The sequence below is a fragment of the Carassius auratus genome, chromosome 9 (genome assembly GCF_003368295.1).
Source record: "Carassius auratus strain Wakin chromosome 9, ASM336829v1, whole genome shotgun sequence".
In the NCBI taxonomy this organism is placed as follows: Eukaryota; Metazoa; Chordata; class Actinopteri; order Cypriniformes; family Cyprinidae; genus Carassius; species Carassius auratus.
The window spans coordinates 18,950,689-18,971,810 of record NC_039251.1 but is presented as its reverse complement, the minus strand read 5'-3'; the positions used below and the strand labels follow the sequence as shown (position 1 = coordinate 18,971,810).

At 37.8% G+C, this 21,122-nt stretch overlaps 1 protein-coding gene across 1 annotated transcript; it reads left to right on the top strand.

Moving 5' to 3' along the window:
- The first annotated feature begins 15,794 nt into the window (after positions 1-15,794).
- Positions 15,795-18,409, top strand: LOC113108632 (mitochondrial pyruvate carrier 2-like). The gene is made up of 5 exons (XM_026271861.1): positions 15,795-16,111; positions 17,018-17,058; positions 17,153-17,237; positions 17,308-17,419; positions 18,014-18,409. Exons 1-5 carry the CDS (start codon positions 16,012-16,014, stop codon positions 18,072-18,074), a joined length of 399 nt encoding a protein of 132 aa, XP_026127646.1. The 5' UTR covers positions 15,795-16,011; the 3' UTR covers positions 18,075-18,409.
- Positions 18,410-21,122: the final 2,713 nt, after the last annotated feature.

Genomic DNA, 21,122 nt, shown 5'->3' with positions numbered 1-21,122 from the left:
ACTAAAAATAAATTACTGAAAAAAATCTGGGCCAAAATTCAGAACCCGGAGCCCTCCCCCGGACAGCTCGCCAAATACACATAATCTTTACTCTATTTAATTTGATGTGCAAGTATGAACTCGTGAATTCTAAAACCAGCCCTGCACTTATATCCCAAAAGACAGTGACCTGCAAGCTCTTTATATTTTGTCACGTGACCACACTTGGCCTACACATCAGCTGGACAGATACGGATAATAACCAGATAACACAATCCCTGTTTACCAAGGCACAGAAACAGTTGTGCTTGCACTCGTTCATGATACTCGCATATAACTTCTGTAATAGTAATTATTCTTCTGTAATGCTCTATTTTTACAAACGGTTTTATAAATAAGGAATTGAATTTTTCTTTTATACAATTGCTGCCTTGAGGTTGTTGGCTTCATTTTTTTCCCTAAAAGAATAGTGTATCAAAAAATGAAAATCCTGTCGTCATTTACTGATGATGAGTAATTGATGTCAGGATTTTCATTTTTGTATGAACTAACCCTACTCAAATCCCTGATTGGAGTACAAGCAAATACATTTAAATATTTTTCACCTGACAAAGACGTAAATATGCTGAAATGATTTGAGAATCATTTTATAAATAATAGAATATCATCCATTGCCACTGGACTTGGGAAATCTGAATTTCATTCAAGGTTAAGAAAGTCTGCAACAGTCCAATGTAAAACCAATAATAAGTGCTCCATTATTATAAATGTTTTATGGGGGAATTGTCTATTCTATTTAGAAAAATCTTAAACTTGTCCCTGGTGGCGGGGCCTCAGGATATTGTCATTCAATAAAAAGAAGAACATTAACTGTTCAATTCAATTCAATTCAAGTTTATTTGTATAGCGCTTTTTACAATACAAATTGTTACAAAGCATATTTACAGAAAATTATGTATCTACAATATTTAGTAATAGCTTATAAGTGGTGACTGTCAGTTTGTGCACGTATGACAGGATTTTTAGAAAAATTAATATAAGACAGCCAGACAATGAACATTATTAATATTATTAATAATTAATAATTATTATATGATGAAGTCATATAATAATTATTGATTATTATATGACTTGTAGCAATATTTGTTAGTTCTATTTGTTGATTCAGGGTTAGCATCATCTGGGGTCCTCTGAGGGTCAGCATCATCTCTTCTCAGCTGTACTGGATCCCGACTGGAGCTTGTGTAAATCCTAGTTACCACATAGAAACAAACAGAGACATCATTAGCATAGCTGCTGATCCAACAAAGTAAAATTAATTAGTTTAACCCAGCTGCAGTCACAATTTAAGAGATTTTGAATAGACCGCATGTGATAGGTGTCAAGACTGGATTGGTGCATGTCAGGAACAGCTGACTGTCGGCTGATGCAGGCGTGACTAACATGGCCTGACTGAACTAACGCAATGCTCAATTTCAATCAGGACCACTTCCGTCAAGTATGACAATTATATTGCATACAGTTAGTATTGGTGGTATGGTTATGTTCTGGGCAACACTCCACAAGCTTGTCCATGCAGCCATGCTTGGACAGAGTGGGAAGAGTAGCAAGACAAACCCCCTAAACAACCATATGCCAAAACTCCCCAACACAACTGATGCAATTTGAAATGGCCAGCAATGAGAAATGTTGCTTGATACTATGTTTATGGGGGAAGCATCTGCATCTGCACTCGCAGATTTAGAATAAAAGCAAACTATCAAATTAATCAGATTAGATTGATAGATAATATCAGAAATATGGTGGGAATTAAAGGGACACTAAGTAGGAATTACTCCCATCTAGTGGTGAAATTGTATTTTGCATTCAAACTAATTTTGCTCTCCAGCGCCTCGCTTTTTCAAATGCGCGTTGCATCTACGGTAGGCGATATGTACCAAAAAGCTTTGACGGGATGTCTTCTAATAGCACTTCGTCGAGTTTTCCTTCAGGTGAACAGGTGTGTTATTTCAAACAAACTGCAACATGACAACTAACAAACGAATGTTACAGTATGAATTACTGACTGTGGAAAACATGAAATATTGTAATTAGTAGTTATGTCTTCTTTATTCGTTATATTTTCTGAATAATGTGCATTGTTAGATATAAAAAAAATATTATAATATAGACTGTAACACTGACTTACCTGTCGAGAAGAAAACTGGCCACTTCAGCGTCTCTTTTGAAATCTTTATCCAGCATTAGCTCTTTCCACCTAGAAAAAGCTTCCCCGACATTAACTCTTGTTTTCTGTAATCTACGGTCATGTTTCCTTTTACGGTCTATTTTTGACTGTTTTGGTTTTCTTCTCCTGTGGCGCGGCATATGTATGGTCCATAATAAGAATGCAATCCGGACTTTTAAACTTGCCGGTGCAGTTTCAAGCGCCTCTCACTGCTCTGCACCTGCGTTTCTGGCTCTGACCGAAAACGCGTTGTGGAAACGCGTTGGCTTAGTACTTTTTGTCCCTCTCTGCTATTATAGTTTTGCAAGATGGCGGAACTACATGGAAGCCTCCGTCGACCTACCCGTCCCATGTATATAAAGATAATAAATTCTTCATTTATGAGGATTAGTTTAAACATTGGCATAGGTATTTGTACATCATTGAGGGCATATTTATGAATAAAAATATTGATTTTAGATAATAAAATACCTAAAAAGTTACTTATTGTCCCTTTAAGATATATTTTATCACTTTAAACAACAGAGAGTGATAGTAAGATAGAGATTCTACAGACAAACAAAGCTACACGGAGCTACAATCACAAACCAGAAGCAAGGCAAGCAGGAAGCAGGAATAACATTGTCCAACAGCAACACCAAGTAATGAATGCCGAAAATTCAGCTTTGCATTACAGGAATAAATTACATTTTAAAATATATGGAATTTATATATTAAATTAAAATTAATAAACACACATACAATTCATAAATTCATATTTAAAATTCTGATAAAATTTCACTATTTTTTAAATTGTATTTTCGAACCAATAAAAAGCTACGCTGAGTGTCACGATCATCAGCTGGAGTGCTCATGAAGTCCAGTAGAGAGCACTCTACTCAGGACTCTTGTATTTGGTGTCCATTTCCATTCCCTACTCCAGTTCCCAGAATCCCGTGCTATTGTGGATTATGTGTTGAACTTTATTGTACTGGCCCATTTCACATCTATGTCACGTCTCAGCTGAATTTCCAGAGCCTCATCACGTCTCAGCTGAACTTTTAGAGCCTCGTCACGTCTCAGCTGAACTCCCAGAGCCACGTCAAGTCTCAGCTGAACTTCCAGTGCCTGGTCACGTCTCAGCTGGACTTCCAGTGCCTCGTCTGTGAACTCTGCCGGCTCTGTCACGGCTATGGAGGTCGTTTGGGAACTCTTTAACCACCTCATCACGGCCACGGAGGCCGCCATTAACCTGTTTATGTTCTCTGTTTCAGTCCGACCTGACCAGACTTGCTCTCCTGTGCCATCGACTCCACTGTGTTGGTCCGCCCCGGTTGGCTCAATTTCGGCCTGCTCTGCCCCAGTCGGCTCCAGTTCTGCCTGTTCAACCCCAGTGGGCTCCAGTTCCGCCTTCTCTGCCCCGGTGGGCTCCAGTTCAAGCTGCTCCACCCTGGCTTCCTGCTCTGTCAGCACTGCCTCGGTCCCCAGCCAATCCACTTCCACATGGACCTGGCCCTCCATCCCTCCCCCTGTTCTGCCTCCGCTCCACCTCCCACCTGAACTTTGGACTGCTCTTAGTTAGGAGCGTCTGGAAGCCACTCTTTAATATATAGCACCCTCCCACCCATGTCACGATCATCAGCTGGAGTGCCCATGAACTCCAGTAGAGGGCACTCCACTCAGGACTCTTGTATTTGGTGTCCATTTCCATTCCCTACTCCATTTCCCAGAATCCGTGCTTAGGGCTAATTACCATCAGGTGTTCCCAATTACCACTCCCCTATATATACTGTGTTTGGACTCTTAATGATTGCAAAGTCTTGTTTAGCCCTGTCCGACATTTCTGAATGTTTTTCTTGTGTTTGTTTCCTGGCGTGTCTAGGGTGACCACCCGTCCCTTGTAGCGCGTGCGCGCACAGCGTTTGAAGCCCAATTCATGCGTCCCGCAAATTGAGACTGTCACGCATAATCAATGCTTGCTCAAAAAAAGTTGATGGCTCTATATCCTCGAGCCCCAGGCAGCCAAACGAACATTACTTGACAGTGCTACTGCGAGAGCGGGAGCAAGCCAGTTTCAATGAGAGATGAAGTTTACATCTTTATTATTTCTGTTTTAACGTTTTTCTTACATTATTTATATTAAAATATGTTATGTAGGCAATAACTCAGTTTACTATTTGACTAATTTACTGAGGTGGCATCGTTGTTAACTTACAAAAATGATGATAATTTGGTGGATAATTAAAATTTTTCCGTTAATAACAGGTAGTGTATTCCGATGTAAAATTAACAGTCGCCTGAGGACGCTCAACAACCATCTTATCTGAGCTCAAAACGCTGCTTGAGCAAGTGTCAAGATACTAAAAGTAATAAATACATAATTATGAACGTTTATGTGTGTTTATTTGTTCTCAGTACGTTATTTTAATAGCAATTAATGATTATGAAAATAAAAGCATTACAATATATATATATATATATATTACTATATACCATCGATGAAACCACAAAGCTGACGCGGGAGGTATGTATAACTGCAATATAAAGTAATTTTGAGTATTATTGCTATTAGTATTATTTTCTAAAATTAGGTACATGTAATATAAAAGTCCATTTGGCAATGTTTTTGCAATAGCTCCAAGTCTCACGCGTAGTGTAGGCTATACCTCACTGTCCGAATCCGTTCACTTATTTATTTGTTCACTCCATCCTGATATAGTGAACTCAACTGCCATACACTATATAGGGATTAGTGAATTCCCTTCCCTTGAGTTGTGATGTTAGACTGTTCCTGTGGTGTTGAGCAACTACAATTCATTTTAATCCTATAATTTTGTATTATAATTTATTTAAAGTGAATAAATTGTAATGAAAAATAAATAAAATAGCTAAAGTAAATCATAAGTGGAAGTGCATCTGTCAATGTTTAGGGGAATAGGGCATTATTAATATACCATGTAAGGTGGTATGTGCTAGAAATGGGTAAACCACTATCAGTGAGTCTGCCCATGGGGTGTCCCACATTGTCCCTCAGAAACATACCCCTTGTCCCCCCTTGGGCTTATTAGCAGGTGGTCACTAGGCATGTCTGATCTTGGATTGTTTATATCACCTGTGTTTCTCTGCCGCCTGCCACGATCTCTGCCTGTTACTGTTTTTGATTTTTGATATCCCTTGACATACTTGACGCTGTTCTCTGATTTCTGCCTGTCTGACCATTCTCTTATTAAATATACAGCAAATGGATCAGAACGTCTCTGACTCCTCGTAACACTGAGCTTAGCTATACAATATTTTATATGAATAATAGGCACAAATCTAAGTTTGAAAGCTCATTTATGGTGTAAATGAAGAAACCATGAAACTATATTATGTGGCTGAGAAGGCTGGTATGGCTGCTGATATCTTCATTGCTTGCGAGAACATATTTCATTACCTCCTGAATTTCACTGTACATTGACGGAAAACACCCTGTAATACACTGTTGTAATATTCATTCAGCATTCAATGCTGTTTGCTTTAAGACACATTAATAGCATTTATTTTTCTATTCCTAACAAGCAGTATTCCTACCAACAAGTGATTGGTAAAAGTCTGATCTTTCCATGACAGTATTTTCAGCCTGTGTAATAGGGCGCTACAAATACCAGGTGCCAAACTTAGGTCAACTATTTGCCATGGTGCGGGCCTGGAGAACAGCAGTAGCCTGAGATGACACTGCTCTATGCATTCATTGTACAACCTCACAGAAAATGGTCTGCCGACTGAAAAAAAAAGCTGAAATTCAAGCAAAAACAGAATTTTTGAATGGGTTAGAATTTGTAAACTAGAAGTTGTTAACAATTGTCCTTTCAGAAATGTATAAAACAGAGATACTCTGTGTTGTTTTTCTGGCTGATACCATATGCGTTTCTAATAGGGGTGTAACGGTACGCAAAATGTGGAGTGCAGCATCAACAGTTTGAATTTTTAGACCTGCTCAGATTTCGTTATTGCGTTGGCCCGATTGGAATTAAGAGCAAAGGTCTGTTTAAATGTCGACGGGAGCTGCGTTTGAATTACAATCGTTTTTTCCTAGTTGTTGGGATGTTCACACTCGCGTGATGCCTTTTGAATATAGAGAGAGATACAGAGAGTGCAATATAATAAGACACTTTCGACGCCGTCGCAAAAGACTGTAACGCCACGCCAGCAGAGGGAGCCCTCTCCCGAGTACTGACTGTGTTCCGCTCCCTCTGCTTCACCTGTACTTCCTGTTTGTGCAATATATAAGCATGGCAGTATTGCCAGCCTGTCTGCCTTACCGAGCATTTTCCCCATTGCCATAGTTTGCCTTATTGTGTATGATCTTTGCCTGGTTTCCTCGTTTCTGCTTTTGGATTCGCCCACTGTCTTGTTGTTTGGATTGGACTGCCTATCTGTGTATGATTCTCTGCCTACTGTTTGGATATGTCTGCTGTGGATGTTATTAAACTGCACATGGATTCTAACGCCGCTTCCGCGTCATTACAAAGACAAAGTACAAGCACATATTAATCCATGTTGTGATAACTGAGGAGAGAGTTTTATTTGGCTCCCGTCCATATTCGCATCGGCGTCCGAAATAATTTCGAACGTTTAAAGTCTAGTGTGACCGCCCCTTATTTCACCTACAGTAGCAGCAGCGCGCCAGTGCCATGTCAGGCACGATTCTGGTGTGTAAAGAAACAAGACACACAAAATGCGAAGCAAGCCGTCAAGCAACTCGCAGCAGAAACACGCTCACGCCACGCAGCCAGTGTGTCACTGGCCTTAGAATCAGCTGCAGGGCGGGATTGCGCTGAACGCGGAGACTTCCGCCACTTAAAGCTGAAGTAGGTAATTTTTGTAAAAATATATTTTTTTACATATTTGTTAAACCTGTCATTATGTCCTGACAGTAGAATATGAGACAGATAATCTGTGAAAAAAAATCAAGCTCCTCCGGCTCCTCCCAGTGGTCCTATTGCCATTTACAAAAATCCATCGCTCCCGTCAAGAAACAACCAATCAGAGCTGCGGTCCGTAACTTTGTTTGTGTTCCAAATGTACACCATGAATCCATTTTCCAAACCGTGTTTTTAGCTTGTCCTGAATCACTAGGGTGCACCTATAATAAGTGTTTATATTCGGACTATTTTAGATTGCTTCGGGGGTACCGCGGCGGAGTAACCCAGTACCTTTGTGATTCTTCATAGACATAAACAGAGAGAAGTAGTTCCGGCTACGATGTTCTTCCGCAGGACGCAAGCAGTTCTGTTTATTAACCGCTAGAGCGTCAAAAGTTACCTACCGCAGCTTTAATCTGTTCGTTTGGAAACACGAAAATGTTCTTATGTTCCCGCACACAAAATATTGCATTTGGTCATTCTGTACACACGTGCACCGTACCGAAAGCACTGTACTGAAATGGTCCGGTACGAATACACGTACTGTTACACCCCTAATTTCTAACCTAGCATTGGCAGGCTGTATAACATGAACGAGAGCCGAGCTAAATACAGAACACTCTGAACCATATGCTATCATCACTATCTGAATGTGAGATCCATGGTAAAACAGCTCACAAACACTAAGTACTGAACATATTGCACAATCCATTGATCACATAGAATTTCACATTTAATTCTTAGGCTACAGAGACGAAATTAGCAAAACTGGTTTTATCTAAAATATATATTTGTGTCAGACTAGGTGAATTCTATTACATAAGCGTGCTTTGAAGTCTGCCAAGACTGGCTGACACTTCTCTCAGGTCTCTTAGCTCAAGTGTTATGTTGCAGAGGGCTATATAACAGAGTTACAAATCACCAGGAGGATACAATTTGGTAATTTGCATGAAAATTACTTTTTTAAAATCAGATACTGTCAGATTCAATGTCAAGCCATGAGTACAATTTATATTTATTCTTATGAAGCATAATATTATGATACTGGAGGCACATAGTAATACTGAGTAAAAAATGCATCTCCTTTCCTAGATAGAGTGAAAATCCTGTCTAAATTCTGTCATCGCTATTCTGTTTCAAAACCTCACAGGTACTTTTATGCTTTTTTTTTTTTTTTTAGAGCCTAGCAGCTTCTGTCTTTGTTCATTATCATTGTACAGAAAGCACAGCATGGACATTCCAGTAAATAACTTATTTTGTGTTCTATACTGAAGAAAAGAAATACAGGTTTTGAACAATGTAAGAGTCAGTTAATAACAGAATTTAATTTATTTATATATATATATATATATATATATATATATATATATATATATATTTATTTATATACTGTATATTGTGTGTGTGAACTTCTACAGTCATTTCCTGTTTGACAGTATTTAACACGAGTCAGCATGTTTGCCCATATTGCCAGTTAACCAGCCTTACAAAGCATTTCTCATTGTTATTTTGCCTGCCAGTTCTGTGTATGATTCTGCCTGTCTTCACATTCTCGATTGTTAGATTGCTCCATTGGATTCAGAGCCTGATTGGACTGATGTTTGTGTTTGATCCATTCGCCTGACTACTCGTCTCTGCCTTGGATACCCATTGTGTAGTTGAAAGATCGGATTGCTATTATGGCACTGACCCTCTGCCTGGTTTAACAATTCTGTCTTTGAGATCTTTTCCTAAAAAACTTCTGCAAATGGATTCTACAACCTCCATGTTACACAGATTTAGCCAGGTAGCTATATTTAATTGGCAGTCCTGGTTCAACACAGCAAGAAAATAAAGATATCTGCCAACCATCTCTGTACTTAACACTGAAAATCATTCTAGAAACAACAAAATATGTTTTATGTCATAAATCAAATAAATTCTGACTCCAGAATCACTGTACGATTCTTGACTTGTTTTTTGTTGTTGTTTGTCCCCTAGAGTCAAGGTATTCATACACCTTGAGAAATTAATCTTTGTTTCCAAATGCAATGGTTTCAGTTTTCTCTGAAGTTTTGGCTCATCCAATTGTTAATTTTGAGTCAATGGGGCGGTAGTAATTTGGTGACAAGTCTAGGTAAACCTGGGTAACATCTGCAAAGCTGTGATAGGCAATTTGGTTCTTTCTCAGTATCTGACCTAGTGGGAGCATATACAGGATAAACAAGAGTGGTGCAAGAATTTAGCCTCATGGGACTCTGCATGTCATGGACATCTATTTAGACTCTCATATACCCACATAATAACCTCTCCTGAACCAATTGATTACCATCCCAGAAAGCCCAAACCAGTTTTCCAGTCTCTGTAAAAGTATGTTCTGATTGACAGTGTCAAACGCAGCACTCTGATCTAGTAGTACCAACACTGATATTTTGCCAGAATCAGAATTTAAGCAAAATATGTCTCTGTGCTGTGATGCGGTTGAAAACCATATTGAAAATTGTCCCAGGAATCCATTTGAGTTTAAGTAGCTGTTCGGCTGATTAAAAACTACCTTTTTTTTAATAGTCCTACCTGTAAAAGGAAGATTTGATATTGGTCTATATAGGTGCTGGTCATATTAGAATATCATCAAAAAAAAATTTAATTCACTAATTCCATTCAAAAAGTGAAACTTGTATATTATATTCATTCATTACACACATTTATTAGTGAAATAAATCAACTTTTTTATGATATTCTAATTATATAACCTGCACCTGTAGTTGCTCAATATGGTGTTATCAAGATTGCTCTTTTTCAGAAGGGGTTAAACAACTGCAGTTTCAGAGAGCATGGAAAAGTCCCATAACGAATGTAGATGTTCACCACTTCTAAGAGATCTGCTTCTAAACATTTAAACACACTTTTTCAAAAATGTGAGAAGTGTGCCAAGATGGCAGGTTGACGATTTATGGTGCTCTAGTATTTCTTCCAAAATGTTGCTATTGTTGTTTGTATGCAAGGGTTGTTTAAGTTATAAGGTTTGAGAATAAGGTCTGTCTAGCTGTGGCTAGTTCCACATCGACAGCATGAAGGCTGTCAATAAAGCTTTGTATTAGACATAAAAGTTTCAATGTGATTATTTCTACATGGGTAAACATAGCATTCTGTTTACAAACGAAGCCTGAAGTCTGTGAAAACCAGGACTGTGTATTTCACAACCATGTTGTCACAGTTAAATCCGAAACATGCTTCTTAAAACAAAGTGTAAGATTAGGTGGTAAAGATTAGACCTGTCTGTAAACATTCCAATAAGGTTCTCAGGACCACTTTTCTGAAAATGAGATATACTGTATAAGACGAGCTGCACCGTAGCTAAAAACACTGTGAAATAAACAGACCCAATGCCAAATTCCGAGAATAAAAGGTAATTAATATTTAAAATAGATGTAATTTTAGCAAATCAATTAAAAATGTTTTAAACCACGTTTGAGACGGAATAAGATACAATTATCAAAACTAACTATGACTGTGTAGACCACTAATCCATTATAGATCACCTAAGAATACCATGATAAAAATAAGAAACTTGGTTAAAATATAAACAAGAACCACCAGATGTAAAGGGAGTCTGTTTATTTAAACATTAAAGTAATATCGCTCAGTCGTGAGATAGTTGTAGTGCAATTAAAAGTCTTGCCAGCTTATCCGCAATCTTACTCGCAGCGGACCAAGATGACAGGCGGAGAGAGAGAGAAATAGAGCTAGCGATAATGATTTATTCGATTGTTTAAACACAACAAATTTTTGTAAACCTCTCATTTGAAGAATCGTGGTGCTTGCACGAGGAAGACTTTCTCTCCTAAAATAATTTAAGTGGAATTTATATTTTTATTGATTTATAGCACCATCATATTAAATGCAAACAACCACACACACACACACACACACACACAAACAAACATTGTGATATGAACTTAAGATCTGATAAAATTATTTATTATGTTTATTCTTCATCAACACATGCTTGTTTTTATCACAGCTCCCATAACATAGAGAGAGAGAAAGAGAGAGAGAGCATTACAGACTGCAACCTGATACCATGGTCACGTACCACACAAACGCATCCAGATGAGTCCAAATATGGGAGCGATCCATAAAATCTACAAACACATTCTTCAGGGAGCTCATTCATCACTTGGTCACTGAACAAACAACACGTGTCATACCCCAGAGCAGAGATGAAGGAGGAATTTCACCCCGGGTTCCACAAATGGACATAATTATTAGGTGAAAGGGCACATCTGGACATAATTAATAGGTCAAAGGTCAAACTCACCAATCATTCTGAAGTTTGCTGGCGGGAATAGTCTTCTGCCTGATGCCTATTAGCCTTTGAGTTTAGAGGTGCTTTCACACTTGATTCACTTGCCTGGTCTGAACCCGAGTTTGATTGCTCCCCCCTCCCCCTGCCTCTGCTGGACTGCGTTCATATTATGTTATTTGGGTCCAAACCATGGTTTGTTTGCGTCATCAAGCCAGCACCTGTTTATCCCGTTGCAACGTAACGGCGGCGTAACAGAAGGCAAATGCATAACATTGCTCTCTGCACTTTTATATATTCAAGTTTTTTAACCGTTAATTTTCTTCGGTACATAACGCATTTATGTCTGTCTTACAAATGTACTGTAAATGATCTGAAGAACACTGAACAGAAATTAGACAACTCTCTGTTTGCAGCGCATAAGTCACACTTGTCAGGAAAGTGAGTAAAACACATACACAAATACATGTTTTTATCAAATAATACGTAATTAATAGAGGTTTACTTCCGAGATTTGGTACGATTGCGTCCACATCAGCAGCGAATTGTACGAGAGTTCACATTAACTGTACCCCAGACCACCCTTTTTAAGTGGACTCGGGTATGGTTCACGGGTTCACACCCGAGATCGGAAGACAGTGTTCACATTATCTAAACAAACCGAACTCTGACATCAATCGAACCCGGGTGCGCACCAAAAGTGCTAGTGTGAAAGCACCCTAAAATCACTGACAGATAAAGAACAGGAGCTGCTGATAAGTGGTAGAAAGAGACGCACACACAACACTCACACAAAATAGAAGCACAGTGATACCCCTGAGACATTATAACCCAGACAGGCACATTCTCCTACTACGGAAGTTCTAAGCGGCCATGCATTATATATTTTTTTCTTTTTGTTTTCTCGTTATAACGACTTAATTTTCTCGTTATCTCGACATAACGAAGTTCGTTTTCTCGTTATAACGACTTAATTTTCTAGTTTTCTCGACATAACGAAGTTCGTTTTCTCGTTATAACGACTTAGTTTTCTCTAAGAAGTTACAAAACTGCGCCAGCAGGTGGCACTATAGACCTGAATATAACTGATGGGGTGTTGTACACTGTCCACTTTACTGTACGTGGACCTTCCTCGTGATCGCTACAATTTGTGCAGTCTTGTTCATTACTGACATTTAATTAATTCATAAATGTTAAATGCTTGAATCAATATGAATATTTTGTGTATTAAGTTCCTGCTAGATGCATGAGTTTCACCAACGCGTTCTGTGTCATAAAATAACAGCTTATCAAAACCAAGGTTGACATCACTGTATTCTGTTTATCTACAGTAGGACGGGATTTAACGATGTAGGCTGATGTGCTTCTTTTCCTTATTACTAATCTTTATTGTTAACCATATTGATGAGAAATGTGATGTATATGTAAAATCCATAAGCTAATTTAATTCAGTTTTGTTCTATAATGTTGTAATCGTTTTTTCTACACACACATACACTACACATACACATGAACGCTCTTTTCAAACAGAAGCTTGTAACACACATGATATCTGCCACATCATATAATGACTACTACAAATTACAAATTATATATAATTTTATTTCAAATAAAGGGAAAATGAAAAGTGAGTTTAATCCAAGCAGCTCTAATGGCGCGGTGTTGCCATTTAAACATGTTAATTACAAAAACAAAACGTTATTTGTACTGTCTCTGGAAAAATCAACAGTGATTGATCAGCCTTTATTTATATACAGTATTGTAGACATTATTACCTAGGCGAAGCAAAATTTGCTGAAATATAGGCTACAGTAAGAGCACCTGCATGGCTGTCCATCAGATGCCTGTCAAAGTTGAGTTCGTTACTATTGCAACAGGTAAACTGTCATGTCGTTATAACGAGAAAACAAACTTTCATTATGTCGAGATAACGAGAAAAATAAGTCGTTATAACGAGAAAACGAACTTCGTTATGTCGAGATAACGAGAAAATTAAGTGGTTATAACGAAAAAACAAAAAGGAAAAAAATTATAATGCATGGCCGCTTAGAACTTCCGTATCCTACAGGCACATTTTACAGGAATATTTTCTATGAATAATGGGCACAAATCTAAGTTTGAAATCTCATTTATGGTGTAAATGAAGAAACCATGAAACTATATTATGTGGCTGAGAAGCCTGGTATGATTGCTAATGGCTGCTGATATGTTCATTGCTTGCGAAAACATATTTCATTACCTCCTGAATTTGCTGAGTCGCTGTACATAGACGGAAAACACCCTGTAATACACTGTTGTAATACCACCCTGACATACCACCCATGTCAACCACCCTTATTTGGTTCTTGTTTTGTTTTTTCCTTGTCTAATCTCTTATAAATTACCTCAGATTTATTTTAATTAATTTAAATACCAAGTCACATTCAATGCTGTTTGCTTTAAGACAAATTAATAGCATTTATGTTTCTATTCCTGACAAGCAGATATCTCTGTGTGGTTGGTATAAGACTGATCTTTCCATGACAGTATTTTCAGCCTGTGTAAAAGGGTGCTACAAATGCCAAATGCCAAACTTAGGTCAATCATTTTCAATGGTGCGGGCCTGGAGAACAGCAGTAGCCTGAGATGACACTGCTCTATAAATTGATTGTGCAACCTCACAGAAAATAGTCTGCCGTCAGAAACAAACGCTGAAATTCATGCAAAATCGCAGGATTTTTGACTGGGTTAGAATTTGTAAACTAGGCTACAGAGAAGAAATTAGCTAAACTGGTTTTGTCTAAAATATATATTTGGGTCAGACTAGGTGAATTCTATTTCATAGGCGTGCTTTGAAGTCTGCCAAGACTGGCTGACACTTCTCTCAGGTCTCTTAGCTCAAGTGTTATGTTGCAGAGGGCTATATAACAGAGTTACAAATACACCAGGAGGGTAAAACTTGGTAATTTGCATGAAAATTACTTTTGAAAGTTCTGATAATGTCAGATTCACTGTCAAGCCATGAGAACAATTTATATTTATTCTTATCAAGCATAATATGATTATGGAGGCACATAGTAATACTGAGTGAAAATGCATCTCCTCTCATAGAGTGAAAATTCTGTCTAAATTCTATCATCACTATTCTATTTTAAACCTTCACAGGTACTTTTATGCTGTTTTTTTAGAGCCTAGCAACTTCTGTATCTGTTCATTATCATTGTACAGAAAGCACAGCATGGACATTCCAGTAAATAACTCATTTTGTGTTCTATACTGAAGACAACAAGTACAGGTTTTGAACAATGTGTCACAATCATGGTCTGCTGTTCTCCTGTTTTTGAGTTTTTTCCTTATTTGGTCATTTTCCTTTTCTTGTTAGGTTAATCGATTACTTCACACCTGTGTCCCGATCTCCCGTTAAGCCCCGAAGAGGCTACCGATCTCCCGTTAAGCCCAGAAGAGGCTCCCGATCTCCCGTTAAGCCCAGAAGAGGCTCCCGAATCCCAGTAAACCCAGGGAGGGCTCCTGATTCCCCGACGAGCCTAGGGAGTGCTCCCGGGCCCCAGTTAAGCCAAGGGAGAGCTCCTGATTCCCCGACAAGCCCAGGGAGGGCTCCTGATTCCCCAACAAGGTGGAACTGGGCCATGGCAGAAATGGAGACTCAGGAGCTGAACACTTACGGGACTGGACTCTTGGCCTGGATCCGACACAGGGCTTAACTGGGTTTCAAAAGCTCTCCCTGGGCTCCCTGGGAATCAAGAAAAAAGAGGGCTCCCGAGTCTCCAGTTCCTCCATGGCCTCCCAAGTCTCCAGATCCGTCATGGCCTCCTGAGTCTCCAGTTCCGCCATGGCCTCCCGAGTCTCCAGTTCTGCCATGGCCCCCCGAGTCTCCAGTTCCGCCATGGCTCCCCAAGTTTTCAGTTCTGCCATGGCCCCCGAGTCTACAGTTCTGCCATGGCTTCCCGAGTCTCCAGATTCTCCAGATGCGCAATGGCCTCCTGAGTCTCCAGATCCGCCATAGTCCCCCGAATCTCCAGATCCACCATGGCCTCCCCAGTCTTTAGACCTCCAGGGCACCCCTTATTGTTGTGTTTAAATGTCATGCTGCTTGCTTGACCAGTACAAACCTATAAGTCAAATGCATGAATAATACGTTGTTTAAATGTATTGAGTTTCATATGATTATGAAAGACTGTTACTGGTCTGTGATAAAAGCGTCACAATGATAAATTTTTTTGTTATTATTATTATAATTTTTTTACATGATTTGAAATCAAAATAATATACAAATATTGTGTTTGTGGAATAAACAGCCAAGGATCAGCAGCGACTGCAAACGCACGCGTCCTGTGTGAAAACACAATGATGATGCTTCTGGACCACATACGTAACGCACGCGGACCACATATGGAGTATGTGTGAAACAACAGGCGTGAAGACAACATAGCAGTAATCTGCATTATCAAGGTCGAAAGTCGGACAATGACGTAGACGTTATAGGACTACTTAATGCTCGTCCAGAGGTCTTGTTTTCCAGACTACGGGCTCTTGCCTTTTTGGTAACATCACGGGTCAATAGCGGCAGATTGCTCTGCACGTCTTCAGCGGTATTTTCGTGCGTGCAGTGGTAGCATTTAGCTTGTTGAGCAGTCATGGCTATGGTGGGGCTGAGAGCTTCTTACCACAGAATCCTCGACAGGATCGAGCATATGCTGCCGGCTAAACTGAGACCCATTTATAACCATCCTGCAGGTAACACAAATGCTGTTAGCGTAACAACTTATTTGTCACTGATACTGATCCTGTTAACCTCTTGACTGAAAGTGATGGTGCAGCCATAGACACTGCCACCTAAACAGGTGTTTTTTTGTGTCGTTGTTTAAAATAAAAAAACAAAGCGACTCCAGTGCTTTAAAATAATGGTACTAATCAACTTGGTGCACGAATATTTCATAATTAATTTGTTTGGATGCATAGCTTAGAATGGAATTGAGGTTTTAGATATAAACAGTGTTTTAAGAAGATGCTTGACGTGTAATGTTTCTGTAGTGTACTGTATTTGTGTAAAGTGCCCTTGATCGTTCTGTGTAATATTCTCTGTTACTGAATTACTGAAAAAAAAATTCTGTTCTAATAATCTAACATGAGCTATCTAAAGGGAGTTAAATTGTTTATAGTTCTAGTCATTTGTGGTACAATTAATATAATGTTGATAAGCAAAGGTTGACTGACATGTCATGTTGAATATTTAAACAATGATTGTTTACAACTAATAATCCATAATTGGTTAAACATTTGTACCATCAGTATATTGTATATTGTATTTCTTATTGTAAGTCAATTCAGTCATCAGTGCCTTCAGCTTACAGAAATGTAGGTTCAAGTCTGTGTACTTCATTGCTGTAAAAAAAACATGTACATTTACCTTCATATTTTAGAAAGATATTATACATATTTGTTACAAAAACAGCCACAAAATGTACTGGCAAGAAAAAAAAAATCACCCAAAAAGTTTGTCTGTGTCAGTACTTTTTTTTTTTTTTTTTTTACTGTTTTGTATGTTGAAAGACCTGGTTGCTGTCTCAATAACACACATAGTCTGTGAACATTTGACCTGTCAAACATGAGTTTAACTGTTTTGATGTGCTCTTTGTTTAGGTCCAAAGACTGTTTTCTTCTGGGCACCAATGTTTAAATGGGTAAGATTAATAACACATGATCTGGATGTTATTTGGATAAAAAAAATAAATATATATATATATATATAATTGTTACATTTCTGATTTCACACAGAGTCTGGTCATAGCTGGCATAGCAGACATGACACGTCCAGCAGAGAAACTCAGTCCCTCCCAATCTGCTGTGTTGACTGCCACAGGTATATCTCATACACAGAGTATATCTGAACAATTAAAAGTTGCCAATCTCCATCACTCTCTGTTTTTCAGGTCTTATTTGGTCCAGGTATTCCTTGGTTATTATACCCAAGAATTGGAATCTCTTTGCTGTAAATTTCTTTGTTGGAAGTGCAGGAATATCACAGCTCTTCAGAATATGGAAGTGAGTACTCTTTCACCTACACAATACATGCTATAAAATCACATAAATGGGGAAACAGGCAAAGCAAACCACCTTGCAGTGAAGTTCATCGAATCTTGCGTAGAAGCCATCTATCACGTCATTCACATCTGTCAATCAGATCTGTAATTTCAAGTCAATTTTTTATATTATTATTATTGTAAATTATATCTGTGAAATTTTTTTTGAATCCACATGCCTTTGTAATATTCAATCAAAATAACCTTTCCTCTGCCTTGCACTGAAACCTGTTCTCTTCTCTGATGACGTGTTCACTGTTACGAGGGCGGGACAACAACTTCTCCCCTACAACAATCTGTCACTCAAATGAAATCACAGCAAAAGCAAATAACAATGATCCAATCACTTCCTGCTGGACCAAATTAAATCTTGCCCTACATTAAATTTTTTATTTGTCGAAGCAGCCGTTTTGCTTGGATATTCATCAAAATAGCGTAGAAAAGAGGAACGTAGCTTCCATTTCAGGCCAAGTAGGACACAGGGGCACCAGCTATGTAGATGTGTATACAATAAAATAGCTTATTTTTCGATATATGAGCACTTTATTCCCCTCAGGTATAACCAGGAACTGAAGGCAAAGGAGAAAGAAGCTAAGCTTGATAGCAGTGCTGTGTAAAGGGCATCCAGAGGACTGAAAGGGACTCTCCTCGACTGGTACCCCAGAAAGTTCCCCTCCATCAGCAGTCCTCCAGTAGAGCCTCCACATAATTTCTTCATGAACAGAGATCATCTGATTCTTTTATATTTCAGGTCATTGTCCCGTGCCACTAGTACCTATAGCAACAACTAATACGCTTGTTAATAACGCACACAATGTTACATATTCATTAGGGCTGTCAACAATTTTTTTTTTACTTCGAATATTCGTTGAATTTAAAATAAAAATCCACATTCGAATGCAAAAATGTTGCATTCGAATTTTAGGTGTGGATTGAGGAGGCTGCCTTATAAGCCCTGGGTATACTTCACAGTCCATGTTCCGTTCTGTCTCGCCAACAGCCGTGTGGATTAGCTCGACACGCAGTACCACTTCTGTCTCATCATTCACCTTGTGTATGGCCGAAGTATACTTGACCTTTATCACTGGCGCACGAGATGCGATGAGGATGTAAATGTCATTGCATTATAAGGTTTATGTTAGCCTATCCAGTTGAAGCCACTAGAAAAAAAGAAGAAGAAAAGAACACAAATGTGGAGAAGATCTTGTTTACATCAAAACTAAAACCAAGCCATTCACACAGAACGCATATTTTGCACAGTTTCTAGAGAGCCGCATGTTTAGAAAAACATGTAAAATTAATGTAAGTTCCAGTTTTTAAAAACACATCTCGAGACTTTATGGTGGGTTTTTGTTCTCCCACTACATCTCATGTTTTTAAATGAAAAAATGTATTCTGTGTGACTGGCTTTCCGCCCTTTTTATTTAACTATGCATATATACATGACACTGTTTTGTTTATAGTATAAGCAACGTAATTAATTATAATTGGTTCATAAACATTATTTAAAATACTATGGTTTATTATTATTTTTATTTTTTTCACAGTCATGTCATGCTTTGAATAAAAGTGTATTAGTAATATTTTGCTCGATGCACCCTCTTGTGGCCTCAGGAAAGAAGTCAAAAGCTTTTCTTCACGAATATAATTCGAATTTTTATAATATTTAAGTAAAAAATTGAATTTAGCTTTTCATTTAATTTCACCTATTTTGACAGCCCTAATATTCATATTAGTATGACTGTACATTTTTTAAAAGGCTTGAGATTCAGATGCATCTTGATAAAGGTGTTTTCCATCCAATATACTTGAGTTACCGTCATAATTCTTGCCACTGAATGAATTTCTTCACTTTACTTCTGTCATACTGTTATCAGAATGTCTCCAAATACATTTTAGAAAAGTCTCTTTAATTAAATGCATATCTTAGGAAATATTTATTAGGCAACTGTAATGCATTTTATTTTCTTTATTTAAACTTTTTACATATTCATGACATGAAATTGTTTTCGTAGAAACCCATGCATTACGAAATACTCACTGAACTGAACTGTAATATTGTGAATTTTTGATTAACATCAAAATGAAGTAATATTAAAATCAAATTATTATAAGCATCTTGCCCTTATAATCAAGTGTACTGTTCATCTGTTCACTAGTTTTTCATCTTCATCCGCCATTATCAATAAATCACATAAAGTACTTATTTGAAACATTTAAGGAGTATCACACTACCATATTACTCATACAGTTTGTACTATTTGTTCTGCTCATAGTATGCATTTTTATACATGGCACCAAAATGTGCATTGAACAACCTGAGCACATGTATCCCACAATGCAATGCACACAACTCGACCTGTTTCCAGCATAGACGGTTTCCAGTGAGACATATGAGGGAGTGTTATCAGCTGTGATTTTTAACACCATTATTTTTTACTCATTATCAGACAGCCAAAATTATTATAATAAAGCACTTTTAGATGACAACTAAAAATCACTCCGAATTCATACTGTGAGGTTGCATTAGACAACAATGTAATAATGCTTTTTGAAATGTGTATTGTTGTATTATGATGTTCCAAACAGTGGAGTGATCTAACGAAGTAGTAATACTTCTAGTACTTAAGTGTTTTTTAGGCGTATCTGTAGTGTAAGCTACTTTACTTGAGTTTTTATATTTCAGCCAACTTTTACTTTAGCTACTACATGTCCAAATTAAAATGTATACTTTTACTCCGATACATTTACCCGAAGCATATTCGTTACTTACTACAAAATAGTCAGAAGAACAGAATGCAGGAAAGCAACTTTTGCCACTCAAGTCGAGTCTGGGGTGTGCAATACAGTATCGTCTGCGATAATATGGTAAGTGTTGTCGTAATGATGTGCAATCTGAAGTTATCCAGTAGGCTATATCACCAAATCACACACAGAGTGCACATACATTGATTTATTATTCTATTAATAGGCTTCTCGAAATTCCATCCATTCTTAATTGTAGACGGCAAAAATGCTTCTGATATTTATTTAATTGAATATAGTTTTTAATCTATATCACGCAAAGAGTACAGGTTTTCTGCAGATATCAGAATGAGCACATTTAATAATCATTTTAGGTCATTAAGCAATGACTTGCATTGTAGACATCATATTGCTTGTTTTTGCTAAATTTTGCTAACGAAAATAGTTCCAAACAAAGATCACATCACTACTGTTTTGCATCTCAGGGCAATGGACGGTGTTTACTTACTGAATGAATCAGCTTTTTGAACGAAAAGGTCGATAAAAAACATGGATAAAAACGGTTCAGTGATTCACTAATTAACACAGTCAAATGCTTTGTTTCTGAATGAATCAACCATTTGAATGAATCGGTTGAATCTCAATGACCCTTCCAGTCACATGTTGCCATCTATTGGTGGTTTTATTTTACAATTTTTTTTTTTTTTTTTAAATTTTTCATGTTTTAAATCATTTCAAATATTAGTATTCAACATTTTATGTTAAAAACAACACATTATTTATCTATCTGTAACTGCAGGTTAAATGCATCCATGTCCCCTCTGAGATACATAGACTGTAAATACATGCTATTTTTAGATGCAGATTCCAGAAAGGTTTTCTTATGTAAGAAAGAAAGACACCATTACAGATTAAGTGCT

Bases quoted from the DNA above. Each gene is read 5' to 3' on its own strand.
- LOC113108632 (XM_026271861.1), top strand. From the start codon at position 16,012: ATGGCTATGGTGGGGCTGAGAGCTTCTTACCACAGAATCCTCGACAGG. The intron at 16,112-17,017 runs GTAACACAAATG...CTCTTTGTTTAG, and splicing joins CATTTATAACCATCCTGCAG to GTCCAAAGACTGTTTTCTTC. The intron at 17,420-18,013 runs GTGAGTACTCTT...TATTCCCCTCAG, and splicing joins CAGCTCTTCAGAATATGGAA to GTATAACCAGGAACTGAAGG.